Source organism: Orycteropus afer, unplaced genomic scaffold, assembly GCF_000298275.1.
Source record: "Orycteropus afer afer isolate SDZICR_OR568_19922 unplaced genomic scaffold, OryAfe1.0 scaffold00336, whole genome shotgun sequence".
In the NCBI taxonomy this organism is placed as follows: Eukaryota; Metazoa; Chordata; class Mammalia; order Tubulidentata; family Orycteropodidae; genus Orycteropus; species Orycteropus afer.
This window is the reverse complement of record NW_006921923.1, coordinates 3481853-3505335: the sequence shown is the minus strand read 5'-3', so window position 1 is coordinate 3505335 and position 23483 is coordinate 3481853. Positions and strand designations below refer to the sequence as shown.

Sequence of the window (23483 nt, the reverse complement as noted above, 5' to 3'; positions counted from 1 at the left end):
TCACCTTAAAACCAACGTGCATCACCAAGGCCAGTTGCTCCTCTGCTCGCGACCAAGCGACTAGGAGTCTGAGAGCTGCAGCAGCGGCAGCTCCACCAGCGGCGGCGACCACCCCACCCGGCTTCTTTCCTCGGGCACTCCTACCGCACTCATTGGGACCGGGTCGTCTTGTCCGGGAGCCATGTGGCTCTCCGCGGCCACTGGCTCCCGGTCAGACTCGGAGTCGGAGGAGGAGGACCTCCCCGTCGGCGACGAAGTCTGCAAACGCGGCTACCTGCGGAAGCAGAAGCATGGGCACAGGCGCTACTTCGTGCTTAAAGTCGAGACCGCCGACGCCCCGGCTCGGCTGGAATACTACGAAAACGCCAGGAAGTTCCGGCACAGTGTCCGCGCCGCAGCCGCTGCAGCTGCAGCTGCAGCCTCCGGCGCCGCGGTGCCCGCGCTCATCCCGCCGCGACGCGTGATCACTCTGTACCAGTGCTTCTCCGTGAGCCAACGAGCCGACGCAAGGTATAGACACCTCATTGCTCTTTTCACACAGGACGAGTACTTCGCCATGGTGGCCGAGAACGAGTCGGAGCAGGAAAGCTGGTACTTGCTGCTCAGCCGCCTCATCCTCGAGAGCAAGCGCCGCCGCTGCGGCACGCCCGGCGCGCAGCCCGACCGAGAGGGGGCCGCGCTGGCGGCGGCAGCGGCGGCGGAGCCACCTTTCTACAAAGATGTGTGGCAGGTAGTAGTCAAACCCAGGGGGCTGGGGCACAGAAAGGAGCTGAGCGGCGTGTTCCGGCTTTGCCTGACCGACGAGGAGGTCGTGTTTGTGAGGCTAAACACCGAAGTAGCCAGCGTGGTCGTGCAGCTCCTGAGCATCCGTCGCTGCGGGCACTCGGAGCAGTATTTCTTTTTGGAAGTCGGCAGGTCCACCGTCATCGGTCCGGGGGAGCTGTGGATGCAGGTTGATGACTGTGTGGTAGCCCAAAACATGCATGAACTGTTTTTGGAGAAGATGAGGGCCTTGTGTGCAGATGAATATAGAGCCCGCTGCCGCAGCTACAACATCAACGACGGCACCCACCTGTTAACTCTGCTGTCCGCTAGGAGGCACCTGGACTTGCTACCCTTCCAGCCGGGCGGCTGGCTCAGAAGGTCCCGCTTTGAGTTTTGCCACCCGGGGGCCCTCGGTGATGAGGAACACGAGATGCTTCTCACCAGGCGCTTCGTATCCGCCAGCGAACCTCTACCCCTTTCCAGGCGAGGAAGACACCACCTGCCCAGGATGCGTAGGTCCAGGAGAGCGATGTCGGTGCCAGCCAGCTGTTTTCGTTACTTAGCACCCAACCCCATGCTTGCCCCCGCAGAAGCCCCCAAAGATGGAGCTTGCCTGTCTTCTGAAGCATCTGGTTCTGGTAACTCTGGGGAGGAAGGCAGTCCTCGGGGCAATGATAGTCAGGAAGGAAATGGAGGGGACTACATGCCCATGAACAATTGGGGCTCAGGAAATGGCCGGGGCTCAGGAGGTGGTCAGGGCTCAAGTGGCCAGGGCTCCAGTAGCCAGGGCTCGGGAGGAAGCCAGTACTCCGGTGGGGGACAGGGCTCTGGAGGGGGCCAGAGCTCAAGTGGTGGCCAGGGTGCAGGAGGAAACCAGGGCTCAGGAAGTGGCCAGGGCTCAGGCAGTGGCCAGGGGGCTGGAGGTGGCCAGGGCTCAGGCGGTGGCCAGGGGTCTGGAGGTGGCCATGGCTCAGGTGGTGGCAAGGACTCTGGAGGGGGCAAGGGCTCGGGAAGTGAGAAAGGCTCAGATGGCAGTGATGAACGTGGAAAATCTCTGAAGAAAAGATCCTGCTTTGGCAAATTAACCCAGAGCAAGCAACAGCAGATGCCACCCCCCCCACCTCCACCCCCTCCACCTGGAGCAACTAGTGGTAAAGTGAAATCTGGGGGCAGGTTCCGACTTTATTTTTGTGCTGACAGAGGAGTGACAAAAGAGCGCAAAGAGTCGAAGGATGTTAAAGAGGCAGAGGCCCCAGAGGGTGCAGCTTGGTGTCCCCACAGAGCCAGAGCTTTTGACGAAGATGAAGATGACCCATACGTGCCAATGAGACCAGGGGTTGCTGCTCCACTCGCAAGCTCCAGCGATTATATGCCAATGGCTCCTCAAAATGTCTCTGCCTCCAATAAGCGTCACTCTCGATCACCTTTTGAAGATTCAAGAGGGTACATGATGATGTTTCCCAGAGTCAGCCCACCACCTGCACCAAGTCCCCCCAAAACACCTGATCCTGATAAAGAGGATGACTCCAAGGACAATGATAGTGACAGTGACTACATGTTTATGGCTCCTGGAGCTGGTGCAATTCCAAAAAACCCCAGAAATCCTCAGGGCGGCTCTTCCTCCAAAAGTTGGAGCTCCTACTTTTCTCTGCCAAACCCTTTTCGGAGCTCCCCCTTGGGACAGAGTGAGCACAGTGAGTATGTCCCAATGTTACCTGGAAAGTTCCTGGGGAGGGGCCCAGACAAAGAAGCCTCATCTAACTGGGGCCCCAAAAATGCACCTTCAAAGCCTTCAGTCCAGGGGTCTTTCTCCAAGCCTGGAAATGGGAGGTCCCCCTCAAAGCCCACAGATGATGACAGGCCCCCAAAGAACAAGGCAAAGAGACCTAACAGACTTTTTTTCATTACAAAAGGAAATAAAATCAAGCCAAACCCACAAAAGCCCAGATATGAGCAGAGAGAAGCTGACCGCTCTAGTGACTACATCAACATGGACTTCACTAAGAGAGGGGGCAATATACCACTTCCCTCTACTCAAGGACTGCCAGATTCATGGGGCATAATGGCTGACCCCAGACAGTCAGCCTTTTCTCCTTATGTGAATGTTCAGTTCAGAGTGCCATTTCTAAATCCAGCAAACGACCTCTCGAATCTTGTAATTGTTCCAGGTGCCAATCCCCCATCTCTGGTCGGTGCTAGGTGGCCACTTTTTCCTCTTCCTCCCAGTGCTACAGGTGGCAACGCTAATGAGGAAGAGGATGAGTACATTGAAGTGATTTTCAACCCAGCAATGACACCAGCAGTGCCTTTTGCTGACAGTGCCATTCGCTATGATGCTGAAACAGGTCGAATCTACGTGGTCGACCCATTTTCTGAGTGCTGTATGGACATTTCTCTCTCCCCCACCCGATGCTCTGAACCACCACCTGTAGCTAGGTTGCTACAGGAAGAGGAGCAAGAGAGAAGACGCTCCCCAAGGCAATCGCAAAGTTTCTTTGCAGCCGCCAGAGCCGCTGTCTCCGCCTTTCCAACTGACGTCCTCGAGAGAAATCTTTCTCTCTTTTCAGCCCCGGCCGCCGCCGAAGCAGCCGTGGCCCCAACCTTAGTGGTAGGTCGGGCTTTAGCCTCGGCCTCCGCCCTGGCTGCTGCCCCAGGCATCGGAGCTGCAGCGGCCCGCTTCGAAGCCGCTGCTGGATTTGACTCCGCCTCCGTCCGCTGGTTTCTACCTGTTGCTAATGCCGCCGCCGCCGCCGCCGCCGCCGCCGCCGCCGCCGCCGCTGCTGAAGCAGGAAGGGGGTTGCAAAACATCGCCGATGGCTCCAATCCCGAAGCCCCCAACCCATCTGCGGACCCTGCCAGAGGTGAGAACGAGGTTAGAGGTGCTGCCGCTCCCCTGCCACCACCTCGCCGTCGTCCAGTGCCAAGACCCCCGCAGCGAGAAGATTCTGAAGACGATGAGGACGACATTTACGTGAGAATGGACTTTGCCAGACCTGACAACCAGAAGTTCGACTCTCCCAGAAGAGGTTGGTAATTTTAGAATTCATTTCTTTAAAGTTAATGAACATTTAATGAATCCATGTGGTACTGTGCCAACAGTGGTAGGTAGGAATAAGTGAATTAATATTTCATTGACTGGTGTACTCCTAGACATGGGGTAGAATGTTATAATTATTCATGTGGTAAGTTTTAATCCAATTGTAAGGTTCTTTTCTCTGGGAAAGAAACGATTATGATTCAAATTTTGGTTCTACTGTTATACTTAGGGTCGCTGTGAGTCGGACCCTACAACAGCACTATTTAAGGACATAAAGCATGCGGGTGGTGTCAGATAGCCTTCCTGATCACTAAATGATTATGCAGAGCAGGACATCTTCAATTGAGTCTCATCAACTCATTTTCATATTGGCATTTACAATCTGCTTTTCTCTATCTGCTCATAATTAAGTAGGTGGAGGGATTTAATAAGAGCACGGAATATTAAGCAGTAAGAACCAAGGGTTAATGTTTGGAGAGGGAATCTTTCTCCAAGTTTTTTTTTTTAAGCAGTCGTCATGCTAGTGTACTGTGATTTACCAAGAAGGTTAGCTTGAATGTCTGGAGGAAGACCAAAACATAAATAATTGCAAAAAAGCAGGTGATTAAAAGAAGAGTGTTTAGCTGTGGAATGTGCTTTTGTGTTGGTTTGGTTTGTTTTGAGACAGGATATATGGCTAGAAACCCTGAGTTTTTTTTCCCTGTCACTAGCAGAGACAGGCAATGCACCTTTACTGGGCTTCATTTTCTTCATTTGACCTCCATCCAAAAGAGGGTGTGGTGACAAGGTGATAATGGATATGACTGTTGTTGGAAAGGTTTCCAAGTATTTAAAACATTAATTGGCATGTCTTCTGGGAAGTCAAGTAAAGCAAGATAACAGGAGGACCTGACCCCTGGGGCATCCTATCCTGCACATTTTTTTTAATAGTTACTTTTCCAAAGGAAGAAAGAAAACAGAGCGAAAGGACTGTCAGACTTGGAAATGAGACTTAGAATGAATTTATTATATATATTGTGCAAGGTTGTCATCAGCGTGTCTTGAGACATTCTGAGAAAATGACTGTGGAGGCTGATGTCTCCATAGTCTCAACTGCCTTCTCTCTTAGTAGAAAATGCTGCTTTCCCAGTGTAGGGAAGGGATGGACCCTAGCAGTTTTCATTCCAGTAGTCAGTTTAGTGAAGATTTTTGCTTTGCTTGCTTTGTGGAATGCTTTTGTGATTGGATCTCTGCCCACTGTGCTTGATCAGGCAGAACAAGTCTGGGACTGATCACAACAGTCACCTCACAAGCTCCCTATTTAGTCAGGTGTAGCCCCTCCCCTTTCTCCCCTGCTATGGAAAACTTGCCATGCAAAAACTTACTGCAGCACAGACACGTTAAAGAGTGATCATTAAACTGACAAAAGGATGCTTTGGCTTGCCAAAGGATTCAGTTCAGGGCTCCTTTAAATTGTGAGCTCCCCCTCCCAAACACACACACACACCAATGACCACCACTGCTACCATAATAACCATACATCATTTCATTTCCAAGAATTTACATCCTAATTAGCTTTTCAGGAACATAGCTATTTTAGTCTATAAAGTACATGTGAAAAGTGGTCTCAAGCTATTGTTTGAGCCTAACTGCTGAAGACAGTGTTTATATTGATGTATGTGATATAGAGCTGCCTGTGGCCCTGTGGCACTGTGAAAAGGACTGACCAGTTTTCATGCTTTTGACAAAACTGTTTGTTTAGGCAAAGATAAAAATAGTGAAATATTCTTGTTCCTGAAATGAACCCTGACTTCCCAAAGGATTATCACGATTCAATAAATGACTGATTTAGAAATAACTTCAAAGGACTTTGTAGCTACTTTTGAGATTTAATGCTCTCGAAATGTATTGTTTATTGAGGAAAGTCCTAGCTCTAAGTGGCTACAGCTGTAATCTCACAGGGAGGTTGAAGTAAGAGCCTGTATGTTGAAGTACTTTGGAATGTTCAAGCACTTTACAAATGTAAGGTTTTTTATGGTGTTATTGGATTAACACTGATGGTGAAGTTTTAGCAGTTTAAATTGATGATTTAGTTTCTTGTCAAAAAAAAAAAAAAAAAAAGATTGGCCCTGAGGTGATTGAGGCACATAATTCCTAAGGCATAGAAGGAATTGGAGGGAGGTGGTGGTGACACAACTCATTGTAGGAAATGCATTTGGTTACTGTTATTGTAAATTGATGTGGTAAACTGTTGTTGTCCATGAAGTGCTAAGAGCAGGCTAGCTGGATGATTCTGGTCAAGTTTTTTTGTTTGTTTTACTACAAAACTATAGAATCATTTCTCTCCATCTGCTATCTCTCTTCATCTTCTTATCTACTATTAGAAAGAGGGGAAAAAACATTTTAGCAAACACAAAAAAGTGCTTTGATAAAGGGACAAACAGGCAATCTTTATTACAAGTGAGGTATCTGGAAAGGTCATTTTAATTTACGGAAAATGCATATAACAATGCCCGATGCATAGTATCATAGAGCCCTTGTTGTTATTGTTACTGTTATTACATTAAGAATCACAAAGCTAAATTAAAGTTCTCTGTCCTCAAAATCCTACTAAGTCCCACTTTTCAATTAGTCTTTACTTTCTTTTAAAATGGTTTGCACGGTCTGTTCTTAATGGGGGTGTTTATAGTTGGGATCTGTTTATAATTTAAAGAGACATGAGACTGTAAGGCAGTGAAACAACTTTTTCCATGCAGCATAAAATTAATATATAATCTCATTTACCTGCACCCACATTGCATGTAAGTAAGTACTTTAAGGGCATTTGTTTAAGTCAATTAGAAGGAAACATTCAGAAATATAACCTGGACTTGACCTTTTTATAAATGAAATAATTTAGAAACCTTAATTGAATGTCTGAGTCTTCACATTTTGAAGACATGAGTTACAGGCATTAGATTTTAGGAGGCTGTAGTTCCTTATATGGTTTAGTGTGACTTTTGACCCATGTTTGTACTTTTGTTTTGCTTTTTTATCTAATGTCAATTCATAGTTGGAAACAACTTGAGGTGAAAAATTCACTTTTTTTTTCTCTTCAGTAGGGAAAGAGCAGCTCTAGACAAGGTGAGAGAACTGGTCAGCCAAATTAGTGATGTCATGATAGCATTTGGTATTGAAAAGCAAATAAAAAAAAAGGTAGTAATTAACTTTTGAAATTGTAGACACTGTTATTAACATGAAGGGTGTATTGTATAAAGCTTCTTGTCAGTGTGCTACTGCCAGATCCTGTTAGTATAAATTATAGGTGTTGATAACAAATTATTTTCATTGTATTGAACTTATTTATTATAAATCATTAGAATAAAATCTCTGTATAGCAATGATTTCCTTTGATGGATCATTTATTTTAGGCAACATTCAACTCTTCAAAATTGCACACTTGTTTGGAGTAATGAGGCATTTGACCCATAACAATTACAGAAGAGACCTCACTCAATTAAAGTTAACTAAATTTGTTTGCAATCATTATCCATTTGCATTCATTCTATTGTAAGAGTGATGCTCTCAGGGTAAAAATCCCAGCCACTAGCAAAACATCTGCTTTAAACAAGGACTGAAACTTGAATGCAGCCACACGAGAATGTCACACGTGCATAAAAATCTCTTGCTGCCTTTTCCTCTCTGTAATCACCAAACATGGACCCAGATATTTTAGAGAAATTGTCAGAAGCTGTTATAGGAGCCAACTCTTAAGAGTAGCCCCCCTGCCCAAAATTCTGTGTTGGAATAGATGCAGGTAGCCTGTGTAAGGAGAAATAAGTAATAGTGTGTGTGATTTAAAAGGGACTGTTAAATTGATAACTTGTTGAATGAGGGAATGGTTACCAGTTGCATACTGCTTTATAATTTGCAAAGCACCTTCACATTGATTATTTTACTTTTGGATGGTAGGTACTGACCCAAGTTAGCAGGTGAGGAACTAAAATTGGTGTTACGAATTTTGCCTGGGGTCAAAAAGGTAAGTAGCAGAGCTGAAAATCACACCTGTACATCTGATTTCAAGTCTAGTTCTCCACCCAGCACACCTTTTATTCATCTGATTAATCTGTTGGGTTTTTTACCTTATTAACAACAACACATTAATAAAAGATTATTATATAGCCAAATTTGGGAAAGAAGTAAGACAAAAGTGTCCTTGCATTTGATAATAGCATATGTTGTTGTAAGTAAGGAACTCATTCAGAGCATTTATGGATCATCTACCAGGGTTTGGGGAATTTTCATTCCGGTGATCTGTTTGTGTGGCTCATAGAACAAATGAATTTCACCTGTGCTGGAATTGAATGGGAGAGAAGTTAACTAATCTTCATCCCCAAACACAGTGTGATAATCCTGTGGTATCTGCAAGGTACAGCAAGAAGTCTTTTAACTTAATTTCTTCCTTATATATAAAATCTCATACTGTAATCTATACCATCACAGTGGGTAAAACAGAATAAAGTAAGACAGGTGGAAGAAAAAGTGCTGTACACATAGATGCTGTTTATTTGTTTAAAAAGTAAACTTGCTTTTGGCAGTCAGGCAAGTAGTTTTTAGAAGCCTTGAAAATCAAATCCTCTCCTTAGGACATAAAAATCCTTGTTTAAAATTAAATTCATTTGGTTTAGCACCTTTTTAGTGCTTTTAAGACGATGTAAAAATAGCCCAGACATTTTATTGGCAGTACTGGAAAATAGCTTTTGTAAAATGCTTAATTAAAGCCCGCAGAACGTTGTCTGAGAGGTGCTGCCGGGCTCTTAGATGGGGAAGATCATTTACTGGAAAACATTGCTTGGTCCTGAGTGAGAAATGAGAGATTTTTAAAAATGACTTTTTATCATAGTGAAATGAATACATTACAACACAGTTTCACCACAGCTATTGGATTGCTCATTTTAAAGCTATTGGTAAATTGTGATGGTGATGTGCTTGCCATTTAAACGTAAAATATTCTCTAGCAATTGTGCATTGGTTCTTGGTTATGGAGCTACATACAGGTCTTAGGTTTCCATCTTCTTTTGGAAATGCTGGCTGGACACGTGAGAAGGAAGAATTTTTGAAGTTTTTTTTTTTTTTAAATATAGGCTTATATCCTATTTGTAGGTATGTATTCCTTTTGAGGCTACCTTTCAACTTCTGAGGGAAGGAGATGGTACAGTCTGCTTCTATAACAATTAAACAGCCTTGGAAACTCTACAGGGCAGTTCTACCTGTCCTGTATGGTCACTATGAGTCAGAATCAATTTGATGGCAGTGGGCTTGGGTTTTTTTCTGTTTTAATTGCTGGCTAAGGATTTAATTCTTTTTAGAATTAATGGAAAATATGTACTTAAATATTTAGTGGAATGAGATATGTTACTGCCATTTTTTTTTCTCCCCTAGCTTCCTGATACCCCTTTCTTATTACGTATATTCTGTGAGTCTTACCTTCATGTGCTGTTTACCAGACTTGTGCCCTTAATTTCAGGAAAATGTGCCCTTTCCCAGTCTCTCAGGCTGAGAAGGTGAGTGCCACTCTGGGAGTCCCATGGGGCACAGGCGACTTAGTGCCCCAGAAGGTGCATGCTCTTAGTGCACAGCCTGCTGCTAGCGTTTAGGTTGCAGAACAGGTCTTCCCCATGTGGATCCTTGTGCAGGTCCAAGGCTGTGCTGCCTACTCTGCTCTCACTTGCTGGCACAGAGGCAGCTGGGCTGGTGTTTAAAGCTCTTCCATGGCTAAATTGACCACAGTATATTTGATGCTAGCCAGACCTTCTGGATTTACTGAATATCTAATTCCCCATAAATTGTAGTCACTTTAGCTAGTTTTCACAATATAATTTGTCTGTCTATGATTACTGTTCCTACTTACAGTAGACTTGAAACTTAGATATCAGTGAAGTCTCATCTCTAAATTCATCTTGAAAAGTATTCACGTGTGCACCAACAGTGCCCTTGAATATCTGACCAGCAAATGTGACTTTTAATTCTTGCTTTCAGTAAGTTAAGGAGCTCTGGTGGTGCAGTGGTTAAGACATTCAGCTGCTTAACCAAAAGGTCGGCAGTTCAAACCCACCAGCCACTCTATGAGAGAAAGATAAGCCAGTCTGCTTCCATAAATATTTACATCATTAGAAGCCCCATGGGACAGTTCTGCTCTGTCCTGTAGGGTCACTGTGAGTAGGAACTGACTCGATGGCAGTAGGTTTGGTTTTGGTTTGCATTCTAACTGCCATGACTAGAAGAGATTTTATGGACTCCCAAATTGAAACTGTATGTCTTCCCTCAAGAATGTTAGAAATCAAAAATTGTCCCTCTGTTAGTCCAGGAACTGCATAGGTTAAATGTAGGCATTTGTAGACTAACCTATAAACCTATCTACCACTTACTTATAACACGATCTCTATGACATAATTTATAATGAGTTTCAATTAATATGACTCTCGTAAATTGGAGATGGTCTATATTAAAAACTAAAAAACTCACTGCCATCAAGTCAGATTTGACTCATAGCGACCCCTCCTTGGGTTTCTGAGGCAGTGTCACTACGGAAGTAGATTGCCTGCCCAACCTTCCTTCTGAGGAGTGGCAGCCTTCTGGTTAGCAGTCAGATGCCTTAGGCACTACGCTACCAGAGCTCCTCGGTCTATATTAGAATTCTAGTAACATGCATCCTTCAAGTTTGCAGTAAGTAATTAGGCAGCAGAGTGAAGTGGTCCAAGAGTGTTGGGAGGTGGTAAGAGAAGGGATCATCCTCAGGCAGTTTGTGTCCATATAATCAAGACTAATGGACATGCATACGTGGCCCTGCCACCCCCCTGCTGGTAAAGAGAAAATATGAAACAATTGACCTGACCTTTGGAGGGGATGGAAATTTACAAGTGTTATCTCCTCCTTCCCTTATAAATTGTTTTAATTATTCTGCTATAAAACTTTGCTACCTTGAGGAGAAACTCATTTGTACCTTTGACCTAGGAAGGAGACAATTGTCTGGTATGATTCCTATTGTCACAAGGAACAACAATTATTGCCTGTTTTCCCCTTGAAGAGCCCACTTAGATATTTATCAAGTCCTAGGGAATCATACCCTATACATTTCAACAGACCATCAAAGGCAGGGGCAATTTGTTATTGACAAGAAAAATGTTTTTGTTTTTTTAAAGTTGATGGTTGAAAAAAAACTCCATACAATGGTGCTAAGTTAAATAATGTAATGGGCACCATCACATGTTCATCTTTAGGGTGTGTATTTATTTCTGTTGAAGAGAAACAGAAATACATTTCTGTTTCCTTTAGTTTTTTGCTTTTGAGGCTTTGCTTGGTTACCTCTGCTTGTGTGTGATTGCCAGTTGATTGCAGGGGATTGACTCAAGAACAGAGTGAGGAACCTTCAGAAAAAAAGCTTGAAAAATATTTTTGAGTTCTAGGAAAATTGGACTTGAAAAGACAACGAAGGCAACAAGATTGAGGAGAATGGAAAGAGAAGGAGAGAATAACTGGATATATTGTTACAGTTTCACATTTCTCTGTGCAGGGGAACCATTGCTGTTTTAGACTTCATATTATAGTAGAGGCATGTTTATGATTCACATAAAGAGGTCTGAAATGCCCTGGAGGAACTGCCTCCTTGGCTCACCCTATACATTTCCAGGGATATGGAAGTCATGTGTACTTTATGAGTATATTAAAGATTAATGTTCAGGTTTATATCATTATACAAATTGAAACAGAAAAGTTTACCTTATTTATTTTTTTAGAAGAAAATGGTTCCTGGCAGGTTTGGGGGGCAGGAGTAGGGAAATGTTTTGACCCATCAGAGTTTATAGAGATTTTTTCTCTTACAGAGAAAAACTGCTTAAAGAATATACCTCCCATTAAAAGGGGTGGGATTAACTCATTATCTGGTGGTGTAGTCCCTAAGGCATTTGACTGCTAACCAGAAGGCTGGTGGTTCAAACCCACCAGCCACTCCTCAGAAGGAAGGTTGGGCAATCTACTTCCATAGTGATACTGCCTTGGAAACCCAAGGAGGGGTTACTATGAGTGGATCTGACTCATCAGCAGTGAGTTTGGTTTTGGTTGTTTGAATAAAGAACTTTGAGTAATTGAGAAGTAAGAATAGCCAATAAGGCAGTTATTTATAACCTGTTAGTGTCGAATGGAGTAATGCATTGAAAATGGGCCACATTATGAAAATCATCACCATTTATGCTTTTGGTGATGAAATGGCATCAGAATGTACAGGAAAAATATCTAAGGTATGATTGTCAGCCCATTGATAATCATTTTGCAGACTGTTAACAACTGAGTTTTAATTCTGCTACCCAGCGTGTTTCTGAGTTACTTCCTTATGCTGTTCTTTGGAATGTGCTCAGGGAATGCAAACTCATTTTCATATTGGCCTAAGTAAAACAGGATTATAAAGGCAATCTGTGGCTCAGGTTCCCATAATGCATTTCAAAAGCAAGTTAAATTATTTTTGGATTATCTTGTTTTGGATAGCATTGTTCCTTTGTACTAGCATGGTTAATCAAGAGTTGACCAATGTATATTGCAAAGAAAACTTGAAATTGTACTATTATTTGCTAGACTTTAATTGTTATCAAGCATTCTCAATGCTCTTGTCATAGGAAACCTATGGAAATATGAATAATGAAAATTTTAGTAGAGCTTCTCTCTTGTTTTTTTTTTTTAAAAAAAGGTAAAGAAGGAAAAATAATTAATAGCAACAAACACCCCTGAATTTCAGACTTGGTATAAGGTTGATGGAGTAGTTACATGGAGCTTAATTTGTACATTTCAGGAAAAATATATATAAAATGTAGTGTATCTTAGAGGACAGTAAGAAATCCTCTCTAAAGCACATGCAGCTGGGCTGTTATTTACACATGAATATATTTTCATATTAAAACAAATTAGTAAACTAAACTAGGTGAGAACCTTTCTGACCTAAAATTTCTGCAAAAAATATCTAGCTGATTGTATCTGCAAAATTCTTATGATGCTAGTCTAGCCTAATTTTGCAGCAGATAACTGAGTTCTAATATGTATTCTTTTACCATTAACCAGTGGCTATCAATCTACTAGCATCTAAATTTCCTAAACCTCTGGCTCACAAGAAAGCAATAGCTTTTCTAATTTAGGACAATTATTTGTTAAAACTTTTAATATGGACGAATGGCATATTAAAAAAAAAAAATTTGTTTTGTCCTCTTTTTGCAAATCATGACTAAAAGCCACAAGTAGATGGGAAGGGAATGGGGACTTTGGGTGCTTTCTCCAGCTGTTTGTTATATTTTTAAAACTATGGATGAAAGAATAGTCAAAATGTGTACTATGGGTTTAATACAAGATATGGTAGCTGAAGCCTACTCTGGGGGATGTTTTCCATTGATTCTTTTAGGCTGGCACAAATGAAATCAAATACTCGGCTGTGGCCCAATCTTAAAGTAATAATGGCATCTCATTAATCAATTTGCTGATGATTTATCCTCATCTCTTTTCCAGGGAGTTCTGGTGGTACAGTAGTTAAAGCATTTGGCTGCTAACCAAAAGACTGGCTATTGGAACCAACCACGTTCCGTGGGAGAAAGATGAGGCAATATGGTTCTGTAAAGATTTACAGCCTTGGAAACCCTATGGAGTGGTTCTACTCTGTCCAATAGGGTCGCTATGAGTCGGAATTGACTCGATAACTGTGCGTGGGTTTAGTTCTCCGGTCCAGTGCCTTCTTTCTTCCATAATACCTGATCCTCAACCCCTCCAATTATATACCCTCAAAATAAGCAGGTCAAGGGAGTGATAGCATGTGACCTCTTTTTAGTAGACAGTTTGGGATTTCAGTGAAATCTCTTTTGCAGTTATGACTTCTATTTTACAAGAAATTTAGGGATTGAGTCTGGAGACTGTCACCAAAGCTGTACTTAAATCCTTTGATTTGTGCCACATAACCTGGTGAAGCATAGTCAAGTATGTCTGAAAAAGAAAATAAACCAAACTTACTGCTGTTGAGTTGGACCCGACTCATAGCGACCCCTCCTTGGGTTTCCGAGGCAGTATCACTACAGAAGTAGATTGTCCTGTCTTTCTTCCAGGGAGTGGCTGGCGGGTTTCAACCACCAACCTTCTGGGTAGCAGTCAAATGCTTAGGCACTATGCCACCAGAACTCCTTAATCAAGCATGTAGAAGAAGAAGAAGAAAAATGCTTGGTTCACTTACTGGCTCCAGTAGGAGGAAATCTAACAGTGCAGACACGTGCAAAGCTGTTAGGCACCAGAAATGTCAGCGGCAGCCTGAGGCCAAAAGGAATAACTGCCTTGTGTCTCTGCTAGGCTTGTGCTGGTGTTAGGCACTGGCTGTTGGCAGAATCTGCATGTCAGGGCTGTTGTTACTTGCCATCAGTTGATTCCGACTCTTGGTGACCCCATGTGTGGAAAGTAGAACTGCACAGGGTTTTCAAGGCTTTGACCTTTTGGAAGCAGATCACCAGACCTGTCTTCTAAAGCACCTCTGGGTGGGTTCGAACTACCAACCTTTCAGCTAGTAGTTGAACATTTAACCCTTTGCGCCACCCAGGCGCAAACCCTTCATGCCAAGACATCACCTCAGTAAATCTACTCTTAAAAATTAGTAGGTAGATTTGGTTTGGTAACGGTGGGGTGCAAGCCCTTCACACTAATGCTAAAAGCAACTTTTGTTTTGTCCTCTTTTTGCTAGAGTAATTACATTGCCACAAAAATACATATTAGAAGAAAAATGATGTTTCTGGAATTCCATCTTCATCAACTCCAGATCTGCCTACAAGAAAATTCAGTGGATTCTGAATAGAAAGCAACCTGAGTTTCTACAAGCCTACACTTTGATGCCGGCGGTTGGATGATCCAGTCCACACAGATCATTCACACTGCTGCTTTATGGATCCAGTGGTTTTGCATTAAGGATATTCACACTGTACTTTAGTTTTGTTTTGTTTTCTGGTTCCCCACCCCGGTGTATCTCTGAAAGGAAACAAATGCTGTGAAAGTGAGCTGCTCATAACTTTTTTCCTTTCCCTCTTTTTTTTTAAAGACGTGACCAATAACCAACTTTAGTCATGGTATACTATTTAGATTTTAAGTTGAAAAACATTTGAACAAGTGCAGATAAAGAAAATTACGTTCATGAAAAAGTAGTAGGTATGATCTGGGATTTTTTTTTTTCTGAATAGTACATACGCAAAACATTTCTTGATCAAGGAATTCAGTGTCGGCTGAACTGAAACCTTGATATGGGGCATTTTCAGTATATTGTAAAGGCAGAACCAAATGAGCAGTTTTTGTTCATTGACAAAACTGCAACATTCTGTCTGCAGCAGATGTCGACTAAGTTGACATCTAGATTGAGCATTTCCAATATTTTAAAGGCAGAACTAAGGAATTAGATAGCGGTTTATTCATCTACAACATTGTGATGTTCTGCTTGCAAATCAATTGAACATTTCCAAACTTACTTTTTATTTTTCGTTTGAAGCGTAACTTTTCCCTAAAAATTATAAAATAAAAATTACAAATTGTAAAAATCCTAAAAAGGAGTAAGATTCTTCAAAAGTCTCCTCACAAGCCCCCTTTCCTCCTTCTCTGGGCCTCCCCACTTTCACCCTCCATTTTTCCCCTCTTTCAGGCCCTCTCCCCATTATACACTCTCCCCCCTATGGCCAGGGCTCCTATAAAGAGATCAGTTTGTCATATTCAGGAACTTAGTGGGTACTTACCCATAAAGATTCTGATTGAAAACTTAAGCCAAAAGGAGCCTCTTATAAGGCCTTTTTTCCCTTTCAATAATGAGCCTATATAAGATGTACCAAATTTTAATTAAAAAAAAAAAAAAAGATCAGAGCAAGCTCTTCCTCTTTTTTTTTTTTTTTTTTTTTCTTTTTGCTTGCCTCTGATGGAAACTGAATTAAGATTTTAGGAACCTGGACCTTTGAGAATATGACACTAACAGGTGGTGGCCACAAAGGATAGGTACCAAGGTCTTGAAGCTTGCTTAGAGCTTTGCTACGTGGTGGTACAGAAACCTTGGCTTGTACCATCACTGGCAAACCTCATCATACCACAGATGGGTGTGAGTGTATAAGTGTGCAAATGCTGGTGTGTGTGTGTGTGTGTGTGTGTACGTGCACATGCACATCTTTGTGTGTATGCACACCTTTGTGTACCTTGTGTACATGTGATTGTAGATGTACCCATTGTGTGTAACTGTGAAAAAAAATTGCTTTGCATTTAATGTGCAACTTTTGAAGAAGTAGTGTGATATTTACCTGAAGTTTTTTTTGCCACTCGGTTTTGATATCTTTGAGCGTGTACTTCTATCTTTGAGCAGGCTTATATATAGTACATGTTGCTAACTAACTTTTCTCAAGAACCGAGTTGACTTTTTTTTTTTCCTTGCCTACCAACCAAAGGGATGGGGGGACTCTTTTGTTTTTTTCCCCCCTTGTGAGTGGTGCTGAGGAGAGGATGTGATTTCAGTACCAGTGGCTGCTCCAGTTACTGGTCACTGAGAGGGCGTAGACTTCATCAGTTCCTCTAGACTCCCCTGATTTTGGTCTTAATCAATTAACGCAGTGTGGCTTTTGTTCCTTATGATATCAGTGCACTCTATAGGCAGTCTTTTTTTCAAGCCTTCTGTCACCATTTTATTTTCAAGTAAGTTAAGTCATAATCGTTCAGACTTGTGGAAAGTAAAGATTATTTTGGGGGAAAATGCTCTATCACTTTATTTGCATATTAGGTTCATACAGGGTACAACACATAAGTAACACTTGCTGAATAAATGAATGGGAAACCTCATACACAACAGTACATACAAATAATCACAGGTACAAATAGTCACAGGTACGGCATAACATATGCAACCTTTCTACACTTAGTTTACAGATACAACTAATTTATTCAGTATTGTGCTGGAAGAATCTTTTTAGAATATGTGTATCAACATATCACCTTCCAGCTACCAGTTTATGCTGCTGTTAAGAGAAACCAATGATGGAACGATTTTGTGTGTGTGTGTGTTTGTGTGTGTGTGTGTGTGTGACCTCCATTTACAGATACAAATAATTTATTCAGTTGTGTGCTGGAAGAATCTTTTTAAAATATGTGTATCAACATATCACCTTCCAGCTACCAGTTTATGCTGCTGTTAAGAAAAACCAATGATGGAACGATTTTGTGTGTGTGTGTGTGTGTGTGTGTGTGTGTGTGACCTACATTTAATTTGGTATCAGACATAGTCACTTGGTCAGTAAAACTTACAGTTCCAGCAGTTCATTACATTTGCTGTTTCTGCTTCACAGACCTTTGAGTTGCTCTGGCTTTGTCTTCCTTTGTAAATACTCTTGTACTCTTTGTAAACACCTTGTGTGCGGTTTTGGGAGACACTTTGCAACTCTGTACAATGTTTATATATATATCTGACTTGCCTTTCCATAGAGCTACTCGCAATAAATGTGTTCATGCAAGCTCCTTGTGTGGAGACTCTTTCTCCCCCCCTCTTAATCCTGTTGTCTCTGCTCCATTATATTCTTTCCTGCTCTGTGGTAGAACTATTTGATTTGCTTCAGAATGAAGCAGTTGTGGTAGTATAGGGTTTGGGTTAAAGGCACTTGACTGCTAATCAGAAGGCTGGCGGTTCAAACCCATCAGCCACTCCTCAGAAGGAAGGTTGGGCAATCTACTTCCACAGTGATACTGCCTCGGAAACCCAAGGAGGGGTCACTAACAGTCAAGCAGGTAAAGGTAATAATGTACAGTTTTCTGTTTCCCTCGTCACCTACCCTTGCCCTTTAAACGACCCCTTTTAATTTCCTTGTTTTTAACCACGGGGAAGGCATATAAGTACAAAATATGCCAATGAACAAGCAGAAAACAAGTTTTGCAATGCTGGGATAGAGAGGGAGGGATGGATGGAATATCAAGAATTTAGTAACAACCTTATCAGAAACCAAGGGATTAAAGGAACATTAGAAAAATAATTGTCTCCCAAGTCTTTGCTAGAGTCTTTGTAACACCATAGCACTGTGAAAGTCAGTAAGACTTTGGGAACAATGCCTGACCAAGGAGTCCACCCAGTGGGGGAGTGGAGATGGGGAGAAGCCACAGTGGGAGAGGCAGTTCTAAAAATCAGGTACATAATCCACAAGCTACATGGGGTGTCTATGCAGACAATTGAGTTGTTTATGCAGCTTGACCTCACTCGATGCTGCTGAAAAGTAGGTAAAAGAAGAATATCACAGGGGAAGGTGTAATTAGCTTGCTATTATAATTCAAAGCTATCCACAACAGAGACCATTTAAGGAGCTGTATAATTAAAAGTACATGTTTTTAAGAACCAATCCTCACTTCAAGAAGGCAGTCCAGATTTGTCAGGGTGTATATAGTCCCTGGGGGGCATGAAGAACTGAGCTCCGAAAGGCTGACCATTCACACCCACCCAGAGACACCTGGGAAGACAAGCCTGGCGATCTGCTTCCGAAAAGGTCTCAGGTTTGGAAAGATTTGAGCACAGTCCTACACAGCACACAAGGGTGTCTTCATCTCCAGGAAGTGGAATCAACAAGATGGCAACTAAGAACAGTAACAGCTCCTCAAACATCAATAGGCACATCTGGGCTCCTCAGTCGGAGTTTCCTATCTTAATAGTACTTGAATTCTCCTAATGGTAGGTGTAGTCAGTGTGGCTGTATCGACAATCAGCAGAACTCATTAGCTAGAAAGATCTACATTGAAAAGTGTATCAATAGAGCTTCAACTCAATATTCAATACAGAATGTGAAGGGGTATTGTTTCTTTAAAGCATAAAACCTGTTCAGGAGACTTGTCAGGTAACACATGCCTAAATATACACTAGTTAAGAACCTCCAGTGACTGCTTAGAAAAATATTACTAGGTGCTAATTGACCCCAAAGGGCATCTTGGAAATGAACCAAAATGATTTTTTAAAAAATGTTTTGAAAACAAAACTGCCAAAAGGCAAAACCAAGAAAATGGGAGTATGAGAATTTGTATGTATAAGCCAGATCACTGAACCCAATTTATAAAATATACAAAAGAGAAATTAAGCTAAATTCATGCACAGAGTGAGGTTGAACTGTGTTCTGTTTCAGAAAAACCAATTCATTTTGCCCCTAAGACATGCATGTTAATGGATGCTGGTTTTCAAGCACCTACCTTAAGTCCTAGTTTGCTGCTTAACTGTGCTTCAGAGATAAGAAATGCAACTGAGCTGTACAAAATGTGACAACTTACCTCCTATCTCTTGTGCATGATAAATGCTAAAGCAATTAGGAAGCACTGTTGCATGCTACACTGGAAATTGTCAGCAACATTAGTGCTGTGCTCTGTAAGCAGGAGAAAGTTTGAATAAAGTCCTAAGAATTTAGGAGGAGACCACTGATTTTACTTAATATCAAACAACATTTGGGTCCAAAGCACTGAACTAGAAGCAATCTCCTTGACTTTTCAATCTTGGAATATCCATTATAATGTCTTCTGTTTCACTGGCAGTAATATGAATTAGCATTTCAATGACAAAAGGAGCAAGGAAATATTGAAATGTAGAGCAGATTTTTAAGTGCCTACAAAAAAAAAAAGTGAAGCTTACAATTCATTCTGAATTTCTACATTTGTAATCCTAAAGAAGCCTTTCAACATTTTTACATTTTCCCCTTCAATTTCAGGGATTTGAATGGATGTAGGCTATTTAAAATATGTCCAGGCTCAGGTTTTTTTGGGTTTTGTTTTAACTTTCTCAGAAGCAGCTGAGGAATCATCTGTCTGACATTGCCTTTTTAATTGGCTGTTTTTCCTCTTCATATTAAGATTATTTGCATTCCAGGAAGACAGAAGAAATGAGGGTAGAAGCAGAGAAGACAATGCTTAGAATTATAGCAAAGTATATCCCATTCATTACACAGCAGATATAACCTGTGTAACAGACACTTGAAAAACTTTTTGCAAGGCTATCACATCCTTTTGTGAGGATGTGACAGTGACACTAGGACAACATTTCAGTCTCCAACAAGCCTAGTTTGGTTCCTTAATACCATATAAAACTATGGTGAACTCTTGGTTTGCGTAGCACTGATATTCTGGAACTACAAAGAATCTTAGATGTGGTGGACACCAGGCCCCATCCATGCCTCTCTCTTGGAGAAGTTACTTAATTATTTTCCCAAGCTATTAAAGTTCTCATAAAAGGTCAACTAGAAGAAGTGGATAAAATGATTAGAGAGATTTCCTCTTAGGCTAGAGTTTATAATCCACAATACACCATGAAATGGGAGTTGGCTATATACAATTTGAAAGGAGGATTTTCTCTTCTTCCTACCCATTTTGACCCTCCTCCAACAAGAAGAGACTTTGTTACAGTAGTGCTCACAATCTTTCACTCTGCATATTCAGACTTTAAAACCATTTTTCCGTTTTCCCTACACAATAGAGAAAGATAAACCCCATCTTGCTTAAATAATGAGAAATATTCTGTCTTAAGTGAAGATCCATTTATACTAAATCAAAACTGAGACAAAAGATGAGGCCATCCTAAGATACATACTCTATCACCAGAGAAGCCCACGTTGAAAACCCGGTGTGCCACACAGAAAATAAAATCCTCTACAATGATTTTGACTTGTAGCAAATACATACTCTGTGTTGGAACCAAGGTATGGCAATTAATGAAAAATCAAGAGCCTTAGCAAAACTTCTACTTCCTGCCAAGATAGACCAGATTTACCCTCCCACTGGAATGACCTAACAATAAAAACAAAAACAAAATATATGAAAATTGAGTTTTGAAGACCTTGGACATCAACCAATAAAGAACAGAGATCTCTAAGCTCTAAAACTGCCCCAGCTTACTCTCATACACTTCTGGTGGGACTGTAAAATGATACAATCACTGTGGAATTTGGTATGGTGATTCCTTAAAAAGTTGGAAAAATAAATACCATTTGATCCAGCAATCCCATTACTAGGTATATATCCTAAATAAATGAGAGGCAGAACACCCATGTTCGTCACATCACTATTCACAATAGCAAACAGATGATAGAAACAACCTAAGTGCCCATTAACCAAAGAATGGATAAATGAACTGTGGTGCATACACACAGTAGAATACTATGCAATGCTAAAGAATAATGTATAATCTGCAAAATACCGTATAACGTGAGTGAACTTGGAGCGGAGGGGAGGGAAAATTCCTAGATAGGTTGAAAAAATATATATATATATATATACATATATATAGAAACCAAAGATTATTAGTGGTTGCCAGGGGTAGGAGGGAGGGGGAAAAGGGAAGCTTTTGTTTGCAGGGCATTGAGTTTACGTTAATAGTGGTAGAATATTTTGGAAACAGGTAGCAATAATGGTGGCACAACATGAAAAATGTCATCAATGTTCCTGAACTGTAAGTATGGAAGTTCTTATGTTGGCAAATGTCTTGTTGTGTATGTTTTCCCCACAATAAAATAAAAATTAATTACATGAGGTGAAAAAAAAATTTTGCCCCAGCTTACGGCTTTGAGAGAGGTATCAAGCCATGGTGCAGGGAGGGAGACCCAGGTGACTAAAGTTCACAAGATAGAGTGTGAGAGAGAAGCAAGCATCACTGAGAGAACTCTGAATATCTACAAAACGTTCTCCTTAAATCACTCAGCAGAACACTGATCAGTCTGTGCGTGTAAGAAAACTGCCTGAGGCCAGAGAAAGAACTACCTGAAAAGATTAGAGGCACCAGTGCTTGAACTCCTGTTGTTATTTGCCCTCCAGTCGGATGGAGGAGTGGCTGGTGGGTTTGAATTGCCAGCCTTCTGGTTAGCAGTCAAATGCCTTAGGCACTATGCTACCAGACAGCTCCTACAGGCTCAGAAAAAGGGTCTGTTCCCACTAGCAAAAACAGAGAACCTAAAGATTCATGGAATACTGGGTAGAGGATGCAGAAAAATCTTCATTTGGTGTAAAAAAAAATAACACAAACTCACTGCCTGTCAAGTTGATACCTACTCATAGCAATCCTATAGGACAGAGTGGAACTGCCTCATAGAATTTCTAAGACTGAAAGTCTTTATGGAAGCAGACTGTCTCATCTTTTGGTTAGCAGCTGAATACTTTAACCACTACATCACCAGAGCTCCTTGTCCTTCCCTCAGTAAACCAACCAAACAAGCAAACAAATTCACTGTCATCACTACAGAAGTAGATTGCCCAACATTCCTTCCAGGGAGTGGCTGGTGGATTTAAACCACCAACCTTCTGGTTAGCAGTCAAATGCTTTAGGCACTACACCATCAGAGCTTCCCTCAGTAGCTCTCCAAAAAAACAAACTACCATCAAGTCAATTCCAACTCATGAGTTGCCCCATAGGTTTTCCAAGGCTATAAATCTTTATGGAAATAGATTGCCTCATCTTTCTCCCACAGAGCAGCTGGTGGGACCACTGAGCTTTGATTAGGAGTGGAATGCTTTAACCTCTACACCACTAATGCTCCTTCATAAAATTAGTCCTGGAGTGGTCACTACTTCAGACCTACCAAAAGTGTAACCTGAAAGGAACAAATCATTGCCAAGTAATTTATTGTATGCCAATAAAAATGAAAATGAAAAGATATTCATAGTATTACAAAGTGTGGCATGCCTGGCATCAAATATAAAATTACTGGGCATGCAAATAAACAGAGAAATAGAACCCATAATGAATTTTTAAAAATCAATTGAAACCTACCCAGAAATTACAAAGATGATGTAAGTAGTCAGCTAGGGCATTGAAACAGTAATTATAACTATATTCATTATATTAAAAAAGTTAAGCAGAGACATGGAATATGTATGAAAGATACAATGCAACTTCTAAATGAAAACTACAATGTCTGAGATGAAAAATTACACTACATGGGATTAATAGGAAATTAGACATTGCAGAAGAAAAGATTTGTTAACTTGGTAATATAGCATTAGAGACAATTCAACATGAAACACAAAAGAGAGCATCAGTGAGGCCTGGAACAACTTCAAGTTGCCTAATATATATAACTGGAGTTCATGAAGGAAAAGAAGAAATGTATTTTAAGAGATGAAAGCTATAAATCCATAGGTCTAAGATCCTCAATGAGCCACAACCATAGAAACATGAAGAAAATTATATCAAGACACATTATACTCATGTGCAGAAGAACAAAGATAAAGATGACAGCAGATTTCTCATCAGAAAATATGCAAATGAGAACACAGCAGAGCAACATCTTAAAGTACTGAAAGGAAAAAGAAAAACTGTCAACATGGAATTTTATACCCAGAGAAAAGAGCTTTGAAAAATGAAGGTGTAAGACATTTTGAAACATATAATAGCTAAAGGAATCATCCACCAGCAGACCACTCTACAAGAAATATCAAAGGAAGCCCGTTAGGCATGGAAAATTATAGAAGATGAAAATACAGATGTACAGAGAGGCATGAAGAGCACTGAAAATAGGAATTATATGGATAAATATTGATAACTAAGGTGCACCTGACTCAAGCCATGTCTTTTCAATTGCAAAATATGCATATGAAACCTGGACAATGGAAAAGGAAGACAGAAGAACTAATATATTTCAAGTGTAGTGTTGATAAAGAATATTGAATATACCTTGGAGTGCCAGATGAA

The 23483-nt window shown here is 41.2% G+C and overlaps 1 protein-coding gene and 1 pseudogene across 1 annotated transcript in view; both read left to right on the top strand.

The window, feature by feature from the left end:
- IRS4 (insulin receptor substrate 4) overlaps positions 1–3799 on the top strand; it is an 8086-nt gene extending 4287 nt beyond the window's left edge. Inside the window, 2 exon segments of the mRNA XM_007952436.1 lie at positions 30–119; positions 122–3799. Coding sequence (XP_007950627.1) covers positions 30–119; positions 122–3799 — 3768 coding nt within the window.
- An 8177-nt stretch (positions 3800–11976) lies between these two features.
- The window catches only part of LOC103206918, a 20680-nt pseudogene continuing 9173 nt past the window's right edge, over positions 11977–23483 (top strand).